This window comes from Macaca mulatta, chromosome 6 (assembly GCF_049350105.2).
Source record: "Macaca mulatta isolate MMU2019108-1 chromosome 6, T2T-MMU8v2.0, whole genome shotgun sequence".
NCBI classification, from domain to species: domain Eukaryota; kingdom Metazoa; phylum Chordata; class Mammalia; order Primates; family Cercopithecidae; genus Macaca; species Macaca mulatta.
The window spans coordinates 128,292,212-128,313,578 of record NC_133411.1 but is presented as its reverse complement, the minus strand read 5'-3'; the positions used below and the strand labels follow the sequence as shown (position 1 = coordinate 128,313,578).

At 35.2% G+C, this 21,367-nt stretch overlaps 1 protein-coding gene across 5 annotated transcripts in view; it reads right to left on the bottom strand.

Annotated features, from left to right (window-relative positions):
- DMXL1 (Dmx like 1) overlaps positions 1-21,367 on the bottom strand; it is a 174,990-nt gene that overhangs the window by 38,081 nt on the left and 115,542 nt on the right. For 3 of the 5 annotated variants that reach the window (XM_001087590.5, XM_078005121.1, XM_028849675.2), the window contains 5 exons: positions 19,729-19,907; positions 15,304-15,440; positions 12,819-12,904; positions 11,328-11,529; positions 5,904-6,021 (listed from right to left, as the gene is read on the bottom strand). In XM_001087590.5, coding sequence (XP_001087590.3) covers positions 5,904-6,021; positions 11,328-11,529; positions 12,819-12,904; positions 15,304-15,440; positions 19,729-19,907 — 722 coding nt within the window. Of the gene's footprint in view, positions 1-2,768; positions 2,832-5,903; positions 6,022-11,327; positions 11,530-12,818; positions 12,905-15,303; positions 15,441-19,728; positions 19,908-21,367 lie in introns of all 5 variants that reach the window. The other 2 variants (XM_028849674.2, XM_015140628.3) reach the window with 1 other exon arrangement.

Genomic DNA, 21,367 nt, shown 5'->3' with positions numbered 1-21,367 from the left:
AATGGTTAAAATGAAAATATAGACTACATCAACTGTTGGTAAGAATGTAAGGCAAGGCTGGGCATGGTGGGTCACACCTGTAATCCCAGCACTTCAGGAGGGTGAGGTGGGAAGATTGCTTGAGCCCAGAAGTTTGAGACCAGCCTGCGCAATATGGAGAAACCCCACCTCTACAACAAATAAAAATGAGCTGGGCATGGTGATGCATGCGTGTAGTCCCAGCGGCTCAGAAGGCTGAGGCAAGAGGACTGCTTGAGCCCGGGAGGTCGAGGCTGCAGTGAGCCATAATCACACCACTGCACCCAGTCTGGGAGACACAGTGAGACCCTGCCTTAAAAAAAAAAAAAAAAAATAGAATGGGATTTTGTACACCACCCATTGAGAATGTACCTAAATGGTACCACCACCTTGGAAAATATTTGAATAGTTTCATAAAACGTTTAACATACACCTACCACATGATCCAGTCTTTCCACGCCTAGGCATTTACACAAGAGAAATGAAAGCATTTTTCCATACAATGTGACTTGTGCATGAATATTCAAAGCAGCCTTATTTGGAATAGGTCCAAAATAAAATCAGCTCAAGTGTTCATTAACAGGTAAACTATGGTATATCCATATAATGTAATAAGCATCATAATAAAAAGGAATGAACAACTAAAACACACAACATAGATCAATCTTGAAATAATTATGCTAAGTCAACAGACACAGACTATAAACCAAAAATGACGTATTATATGATTCTATTTACATAAAATTCCAGAAAACAACAAATTAATCTTTAACGCCAGGAAAAAATTCGGTAGTTGCTTGGGGAAGAGGGCACAGGTGAGACAGAAAAAGAAGGGAGGGATTAAATTCTGGGGACTGATGGATATAATCATTATCCTGGTTGTGGTGATGGTTTTGCTAGTGTATACACATGCCAAAATTGAACAAGTTTTACACTTTAAATATATGTAGTTATTTTAGGTCAGGCATATATTATAAAGTTTTTTAAAAAACTATATAGCAGTGGGCTTGGAAAATGCTGGCCAAAATGATGTTAACCCACCCCTCAAAAAGACTGCATTTTGACATGATGTCAAGTCAAGCATGAAGATGACTATAGAAATACAACATTGATTATTAACATTTTATAAACAGTATCAAAACAAAAATGTTTGTATAAGAATTCCTGATATGTGGTTGGGTGCAGTGTCTCATGCCTGTAATCCCAGCACTTTGGGGGAGGCCAAGGCAGGTGGATCACCTGAGGTTGGGAGTTCAAGACCAGCCTGACCAACATGGAGAAACCCTGTCTCTATTAAAAATACAAAAATTAGCTGGGCGTGGTCGCACATGCCTGTAATCCCAGCTACTCAGGAGGCTGAGGCAGGAGAATTGCTTGAACCTGGGAGGTGGAGGTTGCAATAGGCTGAGATTGTGCCATGCACTCCAGCCTGGGCAACAAGAGCAAAACTCTGTCTTCAGAAAAAAAAAAAAAAAAAAAAAAAAAAGAATTCTTGATAATGTGTAGACAGTGACAGTAGTAAGTAATCATCAATACCCAGGCAAGGAAAATTGTTAATTGATTAAAAGTTTGAATTATATTCCCTCAAAACCCCCAAAGGCCACTAGAAATTTTCAAAGTATGAATCACATATACTTATTTTGCAAAAGTTTTAGTTATAAAATACACCTGATATCAAATCAGGCTTTTTAAGTAATTGCACAGAATTATTTCTCCTATTTTACTAAAGGACTCCCGTTGGAAAGAATGAGAGGTAGAAATTAGTAACTTTAACAATTTTTTTGAGAAATTTTTCACTTAAAAATCACTGCTGAGATTGTTTTAACATGAGAATATGAAAAACATGAGTTAAATATCAACCTCATAAAGTCACAGTTGAGTTGGCCAGGCGCGATGGCTCACGCCTATAATCCCAGCACTCTGGGAGGCCAAGGCGGGTGGATCACCTGAGGTCAGGAGTTTGACATCAGCCTGGCCCACATGGCAAAACCCTGTCTCTACTAAAAATACAAAAAAAAAAAAAAAAAAAAAAAAAAAAATTAGCCCGGTGTGGTCGTGGCTGCCTACAATCCCAGCTACTAGGGAGGCTGAGGCAGGAGAATCGCTTGAACCTGGGCGGCAGAGGTTGCAGTGAGCTGAGACTGTGCCACTTCGCTCCAGCCTGGGCGAAAGAGTGAAACTCTGTCTCAAAAATAAAATAAAATAGTCATAGTTGAATATGCAATCACAGAACACCTAGGAGTTATTTCATAATTATACAGATTCTCATCTTTTGTGCTTTGATTCTCAAGTACCATGAGTACTTACTATGTACCCTTAAGGCACTTTGCTACATGCTGTTGCTACCAGTAAAATAAACGCTATGTAACAGTATTTACTATATTTTTAGGAATTAATATCATAGGAGAGAATTTTAACTTCAAAAGTGATACTTGTAGAATTAAAATACTACTAAACAATTGCTTTTGTAATCACATGTATTAAGAACTTTAGCTATATTTACTCAGAAAAATTTGTAGCCAAAACAAGATACATTCAACTCTCTTTAAAATTGCATTCTCTTATCTAACAAAACAGAAATCACTTTTACAACTGCAGTATTTAAGTTGTTAAAATAAAAGGAGAATAATCTGAGGGAACAATACTTTAAATCCATTGGAAACAAAGATCAGTTTAAAACTAAAATGCAAATGCTTTGTTCTTTTGTGAAAGAATGCAATTTCTAATTTCAGTTGAATGATATTTTGTACCTTATTGATGTTTGGCTCCTCCATCATAGAATTTTTGATGGTTTCACTGTTGTCCTCTAATGACTTCATCAAGAAAGAATAACCACATGACAAAGAGTAAAGACGACATGTAACATGCAAATACTGGGGATTGTTTAAATGTTATATTTTAAACCAAATTTACTAGAAAAGAACACTATATAATATACAGTTATTCTTAAAATTTCATACACCTTATAAGAAGCATGTGCATGGTTAGGGGATGAGCAAAACTTAATCCCTCAGAACTCATTAACTACCACTATAATTTTTATTCTATCCCTAAGAAGTTTTTACTCAATTTCGAAATGTTGACATTAAAGCATGATTGAAACCAAAGTAGTTTATATTAAAATAATCAGAGCTACTGGTGTCAGAGCACCATCAACAAAGTCGAATTATTCTCTTACTCACTGCTATGTCTTATCTCCACATCTGAACCTTCAGGAAAATCTCTTGATTAGAAAATTTCAATTTCTACATTTTTATAATTCTCTTCCACTGATGAAGCCAGAAACAGTCAATAAATTGCTTGGAAGCACATATACTTCTTAAAAGGGAATAGCAGTACTTGTTAAAGAAAGAGTTGTTCCAAGACTTTTAGTTCTTCTCAGAAAGTTCAACAAAACAAAACAAAAAACAGAAAAAGGAATTGGGAACAATGATGGGAGTTGTCAAGTCCCAAGTTTTTATTAAGAATGACTTAATCTAATTGCAGTTGTCTGTACTTTCTATTTAAATACAAAGAGAGAAGACACTCTATTTTAAAACACATGTACCAGTAAACCTTACTATACAGGAAAAGAAAAGATCTGTGAAAACCAGGATTTTAGGGTCAGATGAAGAAACTGTAAATAAAATTTCATTTTCAAACACATAAATAAAGAAAGAGCAGTTCTCAGAATACTCTCCCATCACCTGCTATCCAAAATACAGGGCCTGTCATATATGTATCTCTTAACCACCTGGAAAATCACGTGACTTCAATTAAAATATTTAAGTATAATCATCATTTTAGAAAAATAAGAGATGGAAGGTGATTTTGTTAATACTAAAAATAGACTAGTAAACTTTCCAGTAAAGATTAATTTTACACAAACTCTATAAAGATTCTATTTAATTCCATTCAAATCTATGCTTTACTATACAACATTTTTCTTTTCATATTTGTTATCAAAAAGACACTATTTTTAAGAGTATCACTATCAAGAATAAAAAAACAAAGCAATAACAACAAACTTTTAATAACTATAATTAATTGTGTCAAGGTTTAAGTAAATTTATCAAAACACTGCAAAGTAAGGGCTATTATAGTCATTTTGAATTAAAAAAACAAAATTCAAAGAAAACATTTAGCTTAATGATAGTCACAAAACTGTCAGTCTAACATTCATGTTCACGCTTCTGATTAAAATAATTACAATAAAAATAATTTTAAAAATTTCTTGAGATATCATGAAACTCCAAAGAATAACAGAAATTTTAAAATGTGTAGTTATATTTATTATTTGCTACGTTTATGTATTCTGGCTTGATTATACTACTCTATTTCCTTAATGATTCTATTCCTGGATCAACTAGACAATATAATGGTTCAATAGTTTCTTTGTATTGTTTTCAGAACTACTTCATTTCCCAAATACCCAAACATATCAGCAGTAGAAAAATAAGATTTTTGTAAGATTAGTCAAATATATCAATTTTTTTTAAAAAAAGATCAAATAAATGAAATACATTCATGTTTGTCTAAATTTCAATATTATACAAAGGTACTCAGGTCAAAATTCTTCTAAGTCAGCAAGAATGCTACACACTATTTCCCGACTTGGTTGATTTGAATACATTTACAAAATGAGGCAAATAGTAAATAATAGCATATACAGTTTCCACTTAAAATTGGTGCTTAAACTGAGAGACAATGAGATACATATGTAATTTTCCTTTAAGGCAGAAAGGTTAGATGTCATCTTGCTTTTTGCTTGTCTATTGTGAAACCATTCAATTTATTTCTTCAACCAAAGTATCTTCAGTGTTTCCTCCAACTTCAAAAACTGTACAAAGCTTGCTTTCAGACTAGTTCAGTGCTACGCAAAATGTGGTTCACATACCAAATGTCAGTTCTGAACTCTCTGTTATCAGTCCAGGAGACAAAAATAATTGACTACATCACTATGTCTACTGTTTAGTTCACCTGGACTTTTTAGTAACAAAACTTCTCAAATGAAAGAAGCAAGTTCCCCATATCATGAAACTGGTACTTATTACTAGCACTAAACTAAATGACCAAAAAAAAACAAAAACAAAAACAAAAAAAACCAAAAAAAACCAAACCATTATGATAATATCAAGGTATAAGCAACCAGTTACAGTATAGGTTAATTTGGGTTTGTAAAATTTCATTAATTTAAGCATAATCCACAGAAAAGAAAATGTACATATTTAAAAAGTTGGCTGGGTGCAGTGGCTCAAGCCTGTAATCTCAGCACTTTGGGAGGCCAAGGCAGGTAGATTGCCTGAGCGCAGGAATTCAAGACCACCCTGGGCAATATGGTGAAACCCTGTCTCTACCAAAAATACAAAAAATCAGCTGGGCATGGTGGCATGCATCTGTGGTCCCAGCTACTTGGGAGGCTGAGGTGGGAGGATTGCTTGAGCCTGGGAGGGAGAGGTTGCAGTGAGCTGAAATGGTGCCACTGTACTCCAACCTGAGTGACAGAGACTCCGTCTCAAAAAAAATACATACATAAAATAAAAATTTTTCAGTATATAAACCCAGTTACAATTAAACTTCTAAGATAGACTTCTTTTAATTGTCACATGAAAAATCATAGAAAATTTCTATCTTGTCTCTTAAATTGATGATCATGACAATTCAAAATACAAGAAACAAGATGTGGAATCTTAAACATTTTTTTCAAGGAAAAAAGTCCCATTTTAATTTGAATTAAATTAAATTGATTTATGAAAATACTGCCCCCTTCTAAATTACACTTTTCTAAGCATTAATTGCCTATGTTTATCATATAAAATCTGTAAAATACATCTCATTTTAATGGTTACATAATAATATAAAAGACTTAATAATAAAATAGTAAACAGGTTTTAACTTACACAGACCTCATTTAGACACCGTTTCTTTGTGAATATATTTTTGATAAAGGTTTCCTGAATTTCTTCCTGCTTCACCAAATACTGCCAAAGCCTCTTCACAGACAGTGCCAGATGGTGTTTGGATCTACAGAGAGAGACAGCAAATTTAATTATAAACCTCAGAAATTTCTGATTAACTTGCAACAATTCCTTGGTGCCATATAAATGTTTATTATAATAAGTTAACTGCAATCAGACTATATGATTGGAGGCAGATCATATCACCAACCTTTTCCTTAAAGGCTTTGTGGACCATATGGTCTCTGCCACAACTACTCAAGTCTGATACTGTACAGGTAAAGTATCTCTTATCTAAAATGCTTGCGACCAGAAGTATTTTGAATTTCATCTATTTTCAGATTTAGAAATATTTGAATATATATGTCTAAATTAAAAATTCATTTATGTTTCACATACATCTTACATGCATAATCTGAAGGTAAGAAATTATATATATACATACATACACACGTGTGTGTGTGTGTGTGTGTGTGTGTATATATATATATATTTTTAGATGGAATCTCAGTCTTTGGCCCAGACTGCAGTGCAACAAGGCGATCTTGGCTCACTGCAACCTCCACCTCCCAGGTTCAAGTGATTCTCCTGCTTCAGCCTCCTGAGTAGCTGGGATTACAGGCACCTGCCACCACGCCCAGCTAATTTTTGTATTTTTAGTAGAGATAGGGTTTCACCATGTTGGCAGGCTGGTCTTGAACTTCTGACCTCAGGTGATCCACCCACTTTGGCCTTCCAAAGTGCTGGGATTACAGGCAGTGAAGGTGAGAAATTATATTTTTAATAATTGTATGCATGAAACAAAGTTTGTGTTAAATACTTACATGTGGCATTTTCTACTTATAGCATCATGTTGGTACTCAAAAAATTTTGAATTTTGGAACATTTCAGAACTGAATTAGGGACTGTCGACTTCCAGTGGGAAGGCAAACACTGGCAATATGCAAAATTGAGAGCATTTATGGCTATAATTCAATAAAACTTTATTTAAAGAAGCATGGAGAGGTCTGGATTTCACCTGTGGGGATGGCGATAGTTTGTTGATCCCTAGCCTAGGGCCATAGGATCTAACAAAAGTAGGTATGCTTTACCAAAATCTTTGGGACATAGCTAAGGCAGCATTAAGAGGAAATTCATAGCATTAAATGTCCACACCAAAAAGTTAGAAAGATCTCAAATTAACAACCTAACATCATAATGGAAAATATCAGAGAAGCAAGAACAAATAAACCCCAAAGCTAGTAGAAGATAAAAAATAACAAAAATCAGAGCTGAACTGAAAGAAATTGAGACACACAAAACCATTCAAAAGATCAACAAATCCAGGAGCTGGTCTTTTGAAAAAATTAGTAAGACAGAGAGACTGCTAGCTAGACTAATAAAGAAGAAAAGAGAGAAGATCCAAATAAACACAATTAGAAATGACCAAGGGGATGTTACCACTGACCCCACAGAAATAAAAATAACCATTAGAAACTACTATGGGCACCTCTATGCACACAGACTACAAAACCTACAAGAGATGGATAAATTCCTGGACACACACACCCTCCCAAGACTGAACCTGGAAGAAACAATTCCCTGACAAAGCTAATAATGAGCTCTGAAATTCAATCAGTAATGAATAGCATACCAACCAAAAAAAGCACAGAACCAGATGGATTAACAGCTAAAATCTACTGAATGTACAAAGAAAAGCTGATACCATTCCTACTAAAACTACTCCAAAAATTGAGGAGGTGGAACTCCTCCACACCTAATTCTATGAAGTCAACATTATCCTGATACCAAAACCTTCAGAGACATAACAAAAAAACTTCAAACCAATATCCTTGATGAATGTCAACACAAATATATTCAACAAAATACTCGCAAACCAAACCCAGCAGCACATCAAAAAGCTAATTCACCATGATCAAGTAGGCTTAATTCCCAGGATGCAAGTTTGGTTCAACATATGCAAATCAATAAACGTGATGAATCACACAAACAGAACTAAAGACAAAAACCACATAATTATATCGGAAAAGGCTTCTGATAAAATTCAACATCAATCCATGTAAAAACTCCCAGTAAACTAGGTATTGAAAGAACATACTTCAAAATAGTAAGAGCCATCTATGACAAACCTACAGCCAACATCATACTGAATGGGCAAAAGCAGGAAGCATTCTCCTTGAAAATAAACACAAGACAAGGATGCTCTCTCTCACCACTCCCATTCAACCTAGTATTCAAAGTCCTGACCAGAGCAATCAGGAAAGAGAAAGAAATAAAAGGCATCCATATAGGAAGACAGGAAGTAAAACTATGCCTGTTTGTAGATGACATGATTCTATATGTAGAAAACACTATGTCTCAGCCCAAAAACTCCTAGATCTGATAAACAACTTAGCAAAGTTTCAGAATACAAAAATCAGTGCACAAGAAATCACCAGCATTCCTATACACAACAGCTAAGATGAGAGCCAAATCAGGAAGGCAGCCCCATTCATAACTGCCACAAAAAGAATAAAATACCTAGAAATACAGCTAACCAGGAGGTGAAAGATCTCTACAATGAGAATTACAAAACACTGCTCAAAGAAATCACATAAGACACAAACAAATGGAAGAAACATCCCATGTTCATGGAGAAGAAGAATCAGTATCATTAAAGTGGATATACTGCCCAAAGCAATTTACAGATTCAATGCTATTCCTAACAAACCACCAACAACATTCTTCACAGAACTAGAGAAACCTATTTTAAAATTAGTATGGAACAAAAAAAAAAAAAAAAAAAAAAAAAGCCTAAATAGCAAGGCAATCCTAAGCAAAAGGAACAAAACTGGAATCACATTACCTGATTTTGAAGTATACTACAAAAATACAGTAACCAAATGGAAAAGTATTGGTACAAAAACAGGCACATTGACCACTGGAACAGAATAGAGAACTGGGAAATAAGGTGACACGCCTCTGGCCATCTGATCTTCAACAAAGCTGACAAAAACAAGCAATTAAGAAAAGACTGCCTATTCTATAAACGGTGCTGGGATAACCGGCTAGCCAAATGCAGAAGATTGAAACTGAACCCCTTCCTTGCAACATACACAAAAATCAACTCAAAATGGATTAAAGACTTACATGTTAAACCAAAAGCTATAAAAGTTTTGGCAGACAACCTAGGCAATACCACCCTGGACATAGGAACAGGCAAAGATTTTATGACAAGGACCCCAAAAGGAATTGCAACAAAAGCAAAAATTGACAAATAGGATCTAATTAAACTTAAGAGCTTCTGCACAACAAAAGAAACTATCGACAGAGTAAACAGACAACCTAAATGGGAGAAAATATTTTCAAACTATGTACCTGACAAAGGTCTAACATCCAGCATCTATAACGAACTTCAACTGACTTACAAAAGAAAAACAAACACCACCATTAAAAAATGGGCAAAGGACATGAACAGACACTTTGCAAAAGAAGACGTACATGCCAATGAGCATAAGAAAAAAGCTCAATATCACTGATCATTTGAGAAAGCAAATCAAAAGCACAATGAGATACCATCTCACACCAGTCAGAATGGCTATCATTAAAAAATAACAGATTATTTATAAAAAATAACAGATGCTGGGAAGGTTGCAGAGAAAAGGGAACACTTATGCACTGTCAGTGGGAGTGTAAATTACTTCAACCACTGTGGAAAGCAGTATGGCGATTCCTCAAAGAGCTAAAAATGCAACTATCATTTGACCCAGCAATCCCATTACTGGGTATATACCTAGGGTAATATAAATGATTCTACCTAAAAGACACATGCACACAAGTGTTCGCTGCAGCATTATTCACAATAGCAAAGACATGGAACGAACCTAAATGCTCATCAGTGACAGACTGGTTAAGGAAATGTGGTACAGATACAAGAAATACTATGCAGCCATAAAAAAGAATGAGATAATGTCTTTTGCAAGAACATGGATGGAGCTGGAGGTTACTATCCTTAGCAAACTAGCACAAGAACAGAAACCCAAATACTGTATGTTCTCACTTAAAAGTGGGAGCTAAATGTTGAGAACTCGTGAACACAAAGAAGGGAACAACAGACAGTGGGGTCTACTTGAGGGGGGAGGGGGGAGGAGAAAGAGGATCAGAAAAAATAACTATTGGGGGCCAGGCATGGTGGCTCACAGCTGAAATCCCAGGACTCTGGGAGGCTGTGGCAGATGGGCTGCTTGAGCACAGGAGTTTGAGACCAGTCTGAGTAACAAGGTGAAACCCCGTCTCTACAAAAAATACAAAAAATTAGTTGGGCATGGTGTTGCATGCCTGTGATCCCAGCTACTCAGGAGGCCAACACAGGAGGATCGTTTGTGCCCAGGAGGTGAAGGCTGCAGTGAACTGTTACCATGCCACTGCACTCCAGCCTGGTTAACAGAGCAAGACTTTGTCTCCAAAAAAGGAAAAGTAACTACTGGGTACTGGGCTTAGTACTACCTGAGTGATGAAATAATCTGTAGAACAAATTCTCATGAGTTTATTTCTGGGTTCTCTATTTTGTTCCACTGGTCTATTTGTCTATTTTTGTACCAGTACCATGCTGTTTTGGTTACTGTTGCTTTGTAGTATAGTTTGAAGTCAGGTAATGTGATGCCTTGTTCTTTTTGCTTAGGATTGCTTTGGCTAGTCCAGCTCTCTATTGGTTCCATGTGAAATTTAGAATAGTTTTTTCCTAATTCTGTTAAGAATGATGTTGGTAATTTGACAGGAATTGTGCTGCATCTGTTGACTGCTGCTTAGTGCTATAAACTTTTAACACTTCTGTAACCAGTTATTTTGAACAGCACTGCTCTAGAGCAGGCATCAATAAACTATGGCTCACAGTCCAAATCTAGTCTACCTACCATTTTAAGAAATAAAGTTTATTGGACAACAACTGAATATATTTGTGTACATGTTGTCTATGGTTGCTTTCACTCTACATTGGCAGGGTTGAGTAGTTATGACAAGAACGTGCAGCCCAAAAAGTAAAACTCCTATCTTAAAAACAGTATTCAGGGTGGGTGTGGTGGCTCACACCTGTAATCCCAGCACTTGGGGAGGCCGAGGCGGGTGCATCACCTGAGGTCAGGAGTTTGAGACAAGCCTGGCCAACATGGTGAAACCCCATTTCTACTAAAAATACAAAAATTAACCAGGCATGGTGGCGGGCTTCTATAATCCCAGCTACTCAGGAGACTAAGGCAGGATAATCGCTTGAACCCAGGAGGCAGAGGCTGCAGTGAGCTGAGATTGTGCCATTGCACTCCAGCCTGGATGACAGAGCGAGATGCCATCTCAAAAAACAAACAAAAAAACCCAAACAATATTCATAAGAAAACCTACTTGAAAGGAGTGTTCGTAGGTTCCAGTAAAGCTTTGTGGCGAAGAATTGCAGGACCTGCAGACAAACTCTCTTCAGAGGTATGACTTGCGATATAATTTTGAGGTGGCCCACCATGGATTTCAAGTCGTCGGAGAAGAACTTGTTCCCAACATTGAAGAGTTTTTAGAACCGCATGACAAAGAGGTGAACTAACTGGAAGCTCTAAAATGGGAACACTGACTCATATTAATCTTATGCAGTAAAATGCCATATTCAATTTTAAGGAAGACTGAAATGAGAGCAGGGAGAGCGGATGCAGGAAAAAAAAAAGACTGAGATTAAATATTAACATACACTTTGGCAGGGAAGATGTGCAAGGTGAGATGGGCAAAGAAACCCAGAGGATTACAAAAGGTATGCCATAAATCTGTGTAAGTATTTCAACATTACTGCTTCTGACTTCAATATTACAAGAAAAATGTATCTGAAGATTTTAAAAATATGTATGTGGGGAAAATTAATTGCTTTAAATCAAACTTGTCCAACCCATGGCCCACAGGCTGCATACGGCCCAGACAGCTTTGAATGAAGCCCAACACAAATTTGTAAACTTTCTTAAAACATTATGAAATTTTTTGTGATTTTTCTTTTAAGCTCATCATCTGTTGTTAGTATGAATGTATTTCATGTGTGGCCCAAGGCAATTATTCTTCCTGTGTGGCCCAGGGAAGCCAAAAGATTGGACACTCCTGCTTTAATTTGTATCGGACTAATTTCTGTATGGCATATAACTCTTTAAGAGCTATAGAAAATGAAAACAAAACATAAAGTTAAAATTAAATAATACTTGCCATGGAACTCAGCACTTTGCAATTCTGTCCATCCATACTCTGGAGTCCTGATCTCACTTTCAACTTTTAGTTATTCCTACTACTTACCTCTCTATATCTAAATAACATGCTTAATACTTAATTTTTCAATTTCAGAAATGATCTACTGATTTACTACTATGGCATAATGAGAATAAACTCCTCTGTCATCATTATGATAGAGTCTCATAAAAATATTTCGTTAAATTGGTATTTTTGTGTTTACCGTATCGTATATACAGAACTATAGTTCATAGCAGAATCACTTAGAATGTTATCATGCCCCTTTCTTTCCTGTACAATCTTTTCCTCCTTTGAAGTTAATAATTGCTAGCTTTTGCATTTGTTTACTTTTCTCTCCATTGTAAAATCCCTTAACACTTGGCTAGAGTATAGAGTCTCAATATAGTCAATCATATCACGTTCAGTGCCCTTGATTTCTTGGATGTTGCCCTCCTCAAGCACCTAACAGTATGACAGATACATTTACAGACGGTTGGTTTAGTTAAAAGAAATCTAACTTCTATAACAGGATGTCACTAAACTTTTCCCCCACTCCAGAAAAAAAAAAACAAAAAAAACAAAAACACGTAGTAAGTCAAAAGCAATGGTACCATGAGTTCAAGTGGAGCTATTTATTACCTGCAAGATCATGACCTGCAAAGGGATAAAAAGTCTTCAAATTGTTGAGCACCAATTGCACCATTGCCAACCGCATCAAGGACCAACTAAAAATAAAGCAACAATAGATCTGTTAACAATTTCTATAGGAATTTAGAAAAGTATACTACCCTTTGATTCAACAAATTCCACTATTAGGAATCAACCTGAATATACCCCTCTATGAAAACAAAATAATATACACATCCAGTTAGTCGTTTCAGCATTATCTACAATAGCAGAAGTGCAAAAATAACCAAAATTGTCCACGACGAGAGTACTCGTTGAATAACTATTTTTGACCTAAGGAATATTAGGGTAACCATAAGGAGTAATGAAGAAGGATCTCTAAATGTTAATATGGAGTAAGTTTTCATATATAGTAATAAATAAAAAGCAGGTAGCAGAACACTATATGTAGTATGCTACCCTCTGCAAGAAATCTGGGGGAATAAGTTTGGACAGATGCTTTTGCTTATTTGCAAACAGAAGGATAAACCAGAAGCTAATAAAAGTGATTTGCTGTAGAGGATGTGCAGAAGAAATCGGATAGAGTAAATAGAAGCTTAAGTCAAACTTGTGATTTCACATTTTTATATAGTTTGATTAAAAAAAAAGTCAGCTTCTCTTTTATTTCAAGTGGAACATATTTATTTCTTAAAGGACTGAATTTTTAGTTATTTTTTAACAGTAGTACAAAAACATAAAATTTACCATTTTGGCCATTTTTAAGTTTATAGTTCAGGGGCATTAAGTACATTCATAATGCTGTGCAACCACCATCACCATCCAACTCCAGAATTCTTTTTATCTTGCAAAACTGAAACTCTAAATTCATTCCCCATCTCCCCCCACCACCAGCCCTTGAAAACCACTATTTTATTTTTAGTCTTTATGTATTTCACGATTCTAGGTACCTCATATAAGTGAAATCACATACTATAACCCTTTCTGTGACTGATTTATGTCACTTAGCATTATATCCATGTTGTAGCATGTGTCAGAATTTCCTTCCTAATTAGGGCTGAATAATACTCCGTTGAACATACATAGCACATTTTGTTTAGTAATTCACCTGTTAAAACACACTTGATTGTTTCTTCCCCTCGGTTACTGTAACTAGTGCTGCTAAGAACATGGGAAGTACAAATATCTGTTTCAGTCCCTGTTTTCAATATTTTCAGGTATATATCCATAGTGGAAAGGCTGGATCATATGTTAATTTCTATTTTTAATTTTTTAAGGAACCAGTATACTGTTTTTCACAGTTGCTGCACCATTTTACATTCTCACCAAAAGTGCACAAAGATTCCAATTTCTCCTCCTCCTTGCCAGCACTGTTATGTTTTTTTTTTTTTTTTTTGTAGCCATCCTAATGCATATGAGATGTTGCCTCATTGGGAAACTGATCTGCATTTCTCTAATGATTAATGATATTGAACATCTTTTCATATTCTTATTGGCCATTTTCATATCATCTTTGGAGAAATGTCTATTCAAGTCCTTTGTTCATTAACATTTTTTTTTTTTTTAGAAATATAGATGGGGTTTTGCCATGTTGTCTAGGCTGATCTTGAACTCCTGGGTTCAAGTGATCTGACCACCTTGGCCTCCCAAAGTGCTGGGATTACAGGTATAGGCCATCATGCCCAGCCCTTCGTTTATTTTTTAAATTATTTGTCTTTTTGTTGTTGAGTTGTGCAGTTTGACTTTTAAATGATTTATATACTGAAAAAGTAAAATTCATTCAGCAGGGGGAAAAAAACTCTCAATAAACCAGGAAGTAAATAATCTCATAGTAACTTTTAAATAAAGAATGACTTCAATGTCCTCATACATTTATCTCTTTTGGAAAATTTACATTTTTTTATCACGCCATTAACATACCATGTTTTAGTAAAACATATATATGTTTTAGATGTAAACATATCAACAGAGACAAGTTAATATTCCATCATTCATGAATGTAAGAATAACGCAGTACTGGAGCCAGAGGTGAGCATTTAGAACATTTATATGGTATACAGAGTACTTTTTGAAGATAGTGCCTATTGATATCTTATAGTACTAGTGTTCTACTGAAAATACTTTATATTTTCTAGACTAAAACAGTAGAACTTGTTTATGTTAGAGTCCAAAATGCAAGGTATAATCTTGGAGCAAGATTTGTGAGGAATGATGCAAATTACGGATAGTCCATTAATGGACAAACAAAGGTATGTGAGAAATTATTGTTAAGGAAAGGAATTTAACAATTTCAACTAAAGAAATTTGAGTTATAATGTGTTATAAAGTCAACATAGAAATTATTGTTAAGGAAAGGAATTTAACAATTTCAACTAAAGAAATCTGGGTTATAATGTGTTATAAAGTCAACAAGCTATTAATTTCACACGTATTTTTTCAAAAATATTATTTATATAAACCATGATTTTTAAAAAGAAATTTAAAATAAAATATTCCATACCTATATGAATTTGAATTAGAATGCTCCTGGAGATGGAAATCTGATGCTAAAACATCATCATCATCATCATCATCATCACTTCCCAGACTCTCCTCTGAATCATATTCAGCTCTACTTTGAGAAGGGGGTAGAAAAGGCTAAAATAAAGGAATCATGAAATTTATCAGCCAAATATCTAATTTAATACATTCAAACATATAGTCTAACAGTAATAATTCATCTCATTTGCAGATACTTCACTATAAGAGAGGTAAGTAACTATTATCTTACCATCCTATGCCTTTGACATCACTTGATACAATTCCATTATTTTTTCATCCATTCAACAAAAATTTATTAAGTATTCACTGTGCGGCAAGAATTCTACCTGATTTAAGAATTTTTAAGACAGATACAATCACCACCCTCATTTACATTTTACATGTTAGTGGAAAAAATAGGCAAATAACAGGAAACTAAATACAACTTGTATTAAGTGCTACAAAGAAAAGAAATGGAGAATAAGGAGAATTGAGATAAGGTGATCATGGAAGTCCTCTTTGAAAAGTACAAGACGCCGGGCGCGGTGGCTCACGCCTGTAATCCCACCACTTTGGGAGGCCGAGGTGGGCGGATCACAAGTTCAGGAGATCGAGACCATCCTGGTGAACACGGTGAAACCCCGTTTCTACTAAAAATACAAAAAATTAGCTGGGCGTGGTGGTGGGCACTTGTAGTCCCAGCTACTTGAGAGGCTGAGGCAGGAGAATGGTGTGAACCAGGAGGGGGAGGTTGCAGTGAGCCGAGATCGCACCACTGCACTCCAGCCTGGGCAACAGAGCCAAACTTTGTCTCAAAAAAATAAAAAAGAAAAAAAGAAAAGTATGAGAACTAAAGGACAAGAAGGAATAAACGATACAACAAGGGGGAAGAAAAGCATTTTAGACAGTGGGAAAAGAATGCAGAAAGAGTTTGGGAAAGAGTTTGGTTTGAAAATAGTTTGATTGAGTCTGCTAAGCAGAAAGATAAATGTTGGGAGAAAGATTGGAGAGAATAGCAAATGACAGCTCAGATGGGGTCTCGCAGGCCATGGTAAAGGAATGTAAGGGAATGCCACCAATAAGTTGTAGGTAGAAGACAGCTTCTGAGATTTGTATGCTAAGTATATCATTACGATCACTCTCTTATGAGAGAAAAGCTAAATGGCAAGAGTAGAAATGGAGACATCAGTAACTAAAACAGGAGTTGGCAGCTTGGATATAGGTGGTTAGTAATGAAGCTGGAGAGAAATAGTAGATTCAAGACATATTTTGGAGAAAGCACCGACAGATCTGCTGATAGATTTGGAGAGCAAGAGAAGGTGGGGGAAAAACAAATGATTCCCAGGTTTTTGGCTTGAGCAACTATAAGGATGAATATATAATTTCATAAAATGGAAAGACTGGGTATGAGAGGGAAGGTTTTGGGGAAAACCGATATAAAATGTACAAATCACGAAGAAGACCAACATTCATGGGTCAAATAGAAGAGGAAGGATGAAGAAAGAAGATTATGAAGGAATAAATAGTAAGTTTAAGAAAAAAAGCTACAAGAAACTCGCATCAAGAGAAAAGGAGAGAAAAGCATTTCAAGGCACGAGTAGTGAAGAATGTTGAATGATGCTAAGAAGACAGATTAAGAAATAATTAAAAAGTTTCCACTATACTTGACATGGATATCACCTGAATCTCAACAAGAGCAGTTTTAATGGGTGTAACTGGGTCAGAAAGTTATATGCTAAGTAAGTATGAAAGGGAAACAAGGCAGTAGAAACCACATGTGTCTATAGTTTTGAAAAGCTGAATGTGAGTGGGAAAAATGGGATAGCAGCTGGAAAATATTTCAGGGTCAAAGCAGGGGTTTGGGATGGGAGATACTAAAGCACATTTTTGTCTTGATGTGAAGGATTCGACAGAGAGGAAGAGAACTGAAAACACAGGGGAGAGTAGAGAAGAAAAGAAAGAATGCGATTCAGAGTAGAACTCGAGAAAATGGTCTTTGATAGAAGGACTTTTCCTCCACTATAACAGGAGGGAATAAGCCAGGAACAAATGTAATTGATCTGTAACTTTAAATTGGGATGATGAAAAAGTTTTGTCTGATTCTATCTTTCTCAGAGACTTACAAGGTGAGGTCATCAATTAAGAGTGAGGATAGGATGGAAAGGGAGATGTGGAAAGTTTGAAAAAAAGGTTGTAAAACCTTGGAAGACCAACAAAGAAACATAGCAGGGAGAGTGGAACTTCTGGAACAGCTGAGTAAACAGCTTGGTAAGTCCTTTCTCCAAAAAGCAACAATAAAATTGAACAAAGTTGTAGAAAACAACCAATGGTTGACCCATGCATATAACACATAGAGAAGTATTTATTTTAAAAAATCTATGGGATTTGATCTGGGTAAAACAGTGAGAACTTGGTTAGGAGCTGTTCCCATTCTACCCCAATCTCTGTGGTGTAGGTGTTCCACCAGCGTCAGCAGGGCAGGCTGTGAAGACTAGAGTTCTGATGCCCTGCCAGAGGGGTTGTCTTTAAAATTCTAGGCCCAGAGGCATTATCAAAAGTAACAGAGATCTCAGGAGCAAACAATTAGGGAAGGTAACATCTCAACTACTTTGAAGTTGTGATATTGACTGGGTGTAAGGGCAGACCCTAGACATTTAACAAAAAGATTCAGAAACAAGACAGCTAAAGAAGGCCTTGCTAACCAACAATCCTATATCCAGCAAAAACTCTCCTTCAAAATATAGAAGTGAAATAAAGATATTCCTAGATAAATGAAGTGCTTAATAAATATTTGTTGAATATATGAATAAATAAATCACTCAAAAAAGGGCAGTGAGGAACAAGGAGACACAAACTCCCTTCATTACCCTTAAGCATGTAGGATATGAGAAAAATAAAAGCCATAGCTTAGTAGGCCTGGAAGACTTTTGTCACCAGAGAACAGTTAGAGTTAGATGTCAATTTGTGCAGGAGAACGTCTGGAAATTGAGAATGTGAGGGATGTGGCTGATGACACAAAAAGTGAAAGATACTTATATAGGCAGTCCTTGTTTCATACAGTATTGCATGACTATAAAAATGACCATGCATGCAGAAACTATACAGAGCAATAATAATCAATGGGAAAAATTACAAATGTTTTGTGACCTTTAAAAACATTTGTCAAAACACTAAAAACTCTTACCATCAGCTATAAATGAATAGAAAAAAATTTTTTAAATAAACTAATTTTAACATACTGTAATTAAAATATTAGGAATACAAAGAAATAACATGTTTTATTTCTTTGTAAAAAACTTATCAAGAGTAGTTTGAGTAGCGATTGCCTTTTATCTCTGTAACAGGATATGAAGCAAGCATTTCTTCTGTGCCTTAAACAAACTGTCACACTTCTAAGATTTTATCAGCTTCCAACATACTGTTCTTTGCATTTTCAGTGCTGTGAATCCCTTCAATGTAAAGTTTTTTGGCAAGGTCACTATCTCTGAACATCTTCATCATTTTATCACAACTACTTTCTACATTTATAAGTTCACCTTCACTAAATTCCTCTGGCTGTACATCTAGAGTCTTTCAAATGGCAGCATTGTCAACATACCCACAGTTGGCTATTTGTTCTCTAACTTCACTTATGTTCAACTTGAATATCTTGAATATCACTCTCAGTACTATCACTTTTTTTATGGATGCACTTTCATCTTAGTTGGCCACTTCCCTCTTCTGATTAAATCCAATTTTGTACTCTATCATATGGGTTTATCACAGGAGAAGAAACAAAACAACTGCATGCTTTGCTGTGTATGAACTGAGTAACAGGTGCTACATAATCAATCACTGAAAGACTTTAAAAGAACTGATATGATTGGTCACAGATCAAAAAGTGCATATTTACATAGTGATTTCTAGAATGAAGCAGGGAAGTTTACTCATATTTAATATACTGTGGTAACAAATTTGAACCATGTTGTTGAGGGAATAATGTTACTTAACTAAACACTGGTAATTGAAATTTATGCATTTCAGAATAATGAAAGACTGCTGTAGTATTAAAAAAAAATGTATATGGATGATAGATGACCAGAGCACTTTGATTTCTTAATCACCATCAAGTACATTAACATGAGAGTGTTAAGCAAATTATCTTTTATCTCATAAAAATATAATAAAATGCAAAAGTTGTTTAAAATGCAAACATCATAATTTACCAAAAAACTGCCTCAAAAACTCTATGAAATATGGTCAAAATATTCTAGGGTATATATTTTTGGAATGTAGCCTGATACTAACGAAAATTTTCTAAACCAAAGTGTGAAAACATTTGGAAGCACCAAAAATTACACTTATTTCTGATATTCTCATTTCTATTTGACTATGAAAATATTGATCTAGATAGCATTTTAATTACCTTAGCTATGAAATAGTCCCAGATGCTGAGCTCGGGTGGGATGAACTTTTCTTTAACTGCCAGTGACTCCTGGCTTACTGGTGCTGAGGAAGGGGTCAGTGGGGCAGATTCTCTGCAAGACATTTTTGATGATCTAAAACGTTTGTTCTGTTTTTCTCCTTCTTCAACTAGTGAAGAAACTAATAAAAAGAAAATAAAACGTTACTGAAGTACTATTTTCATTGCATTTATTTCACCTGTGTTTATATAAGATCTAAGGTTAACTACAAATAAGCACGCACAAAAAAATAAGATTAAGATTATGAAAGTACACAGCAGGTAAGAAAATAAATAGAGGAAGACAAACATTTTTGTCTAGCAACCTCTGCTTTTTCCTCAATTTGTCTCTCTCTCTCTAAATGCTGACTTATCTATTGTATGTGAAAGATAAAAGGATGTAATATCCACCCATAAATCAGTCCACAATTTAACTATGAACACGATAGGAAATTTCCAACATCCTTCTACTTTGCTTTTTTTAAAGATTATCATGGGATGTCAGTGTTAATTAAAAGCAACAACTCCCTTCTGAGATTCTTCGGTAATCATGTGGCCTCATATCTAAAACTATATTTTTCATTAGAAAATATAAACAAAATTCAGGCACCATAACTACTTAAACTAATTCAAACTTTTGGAAATGGCTCAGAGATAGCATTTTCTAGTCAATGGAATGACAAAGAAGAAAATAATGCAATCTTGCTGTTTTATTTTGTGAACACTCCACAATTAGGCAGTATTTTTTTAGTATATTACCTCAGAATACTAAAGACATTAGCATTAAAAAAGTTATACAAATCTTTAATCAACCTTGAGTTACAAAATGCAAATCACCAGTAGATAATCAAGGATTTTGCAAAGGCATGATCTAATACACAGGCAAACAATTCCACATTAAGGCACACCAATATTCTCCTTTGATGGTTCCAATGAGATTTTACTTACCTTCCACAGGAAAGAAAATACTTGTGCTGTAATACAATTTGGTTTTATTGTTTGAGCGTCTCAGCTTGCAGACACAGCATGCACATGCATTATAACAAGCTATAGTCAAGCTGAGTTTAATATAGTAATTTGGTTATTTCAGAAAAAGGGAAAGATGAAAAAAAATTAGTATTCTAGGAGACTACTAAAAAGTGGCATAAAAAGATTATTACTTAACCTTTCAAATGATTTTAAAAGGAACTGTTAGATTAAATGTGTAAATTTTTTTCTTTGTTCTTACTAACATTTGATAACCAACAATCAAGTTTCCAGTATTACTGCTGCATACATTAACACACATTCTAAAACTTAAACAGTAGTTTACCAACTTCTCATCAAGTGAAAAGTGAGAACTATAGAAGTATTTTTTTACCTTTCAAAAACTTAATGCTAAGTTTTAAAGTAAATTTATCAATTTATAATTTGGCTTTAACATTACTATTTTGTCTTTTTTAAGAGATGGAGGTCTCCCTATGTTGCCTAGGCTGGATTTAATCCCTGGACTCAAGGGATACCCACAACTCAGACTCCTGAGTGGCTGGGACTACAGGCTGGTGCCACTGCACCTGGCTGATTTTATGTTATTAAAAAGCATGTCAACCAAGGAGTATAGACA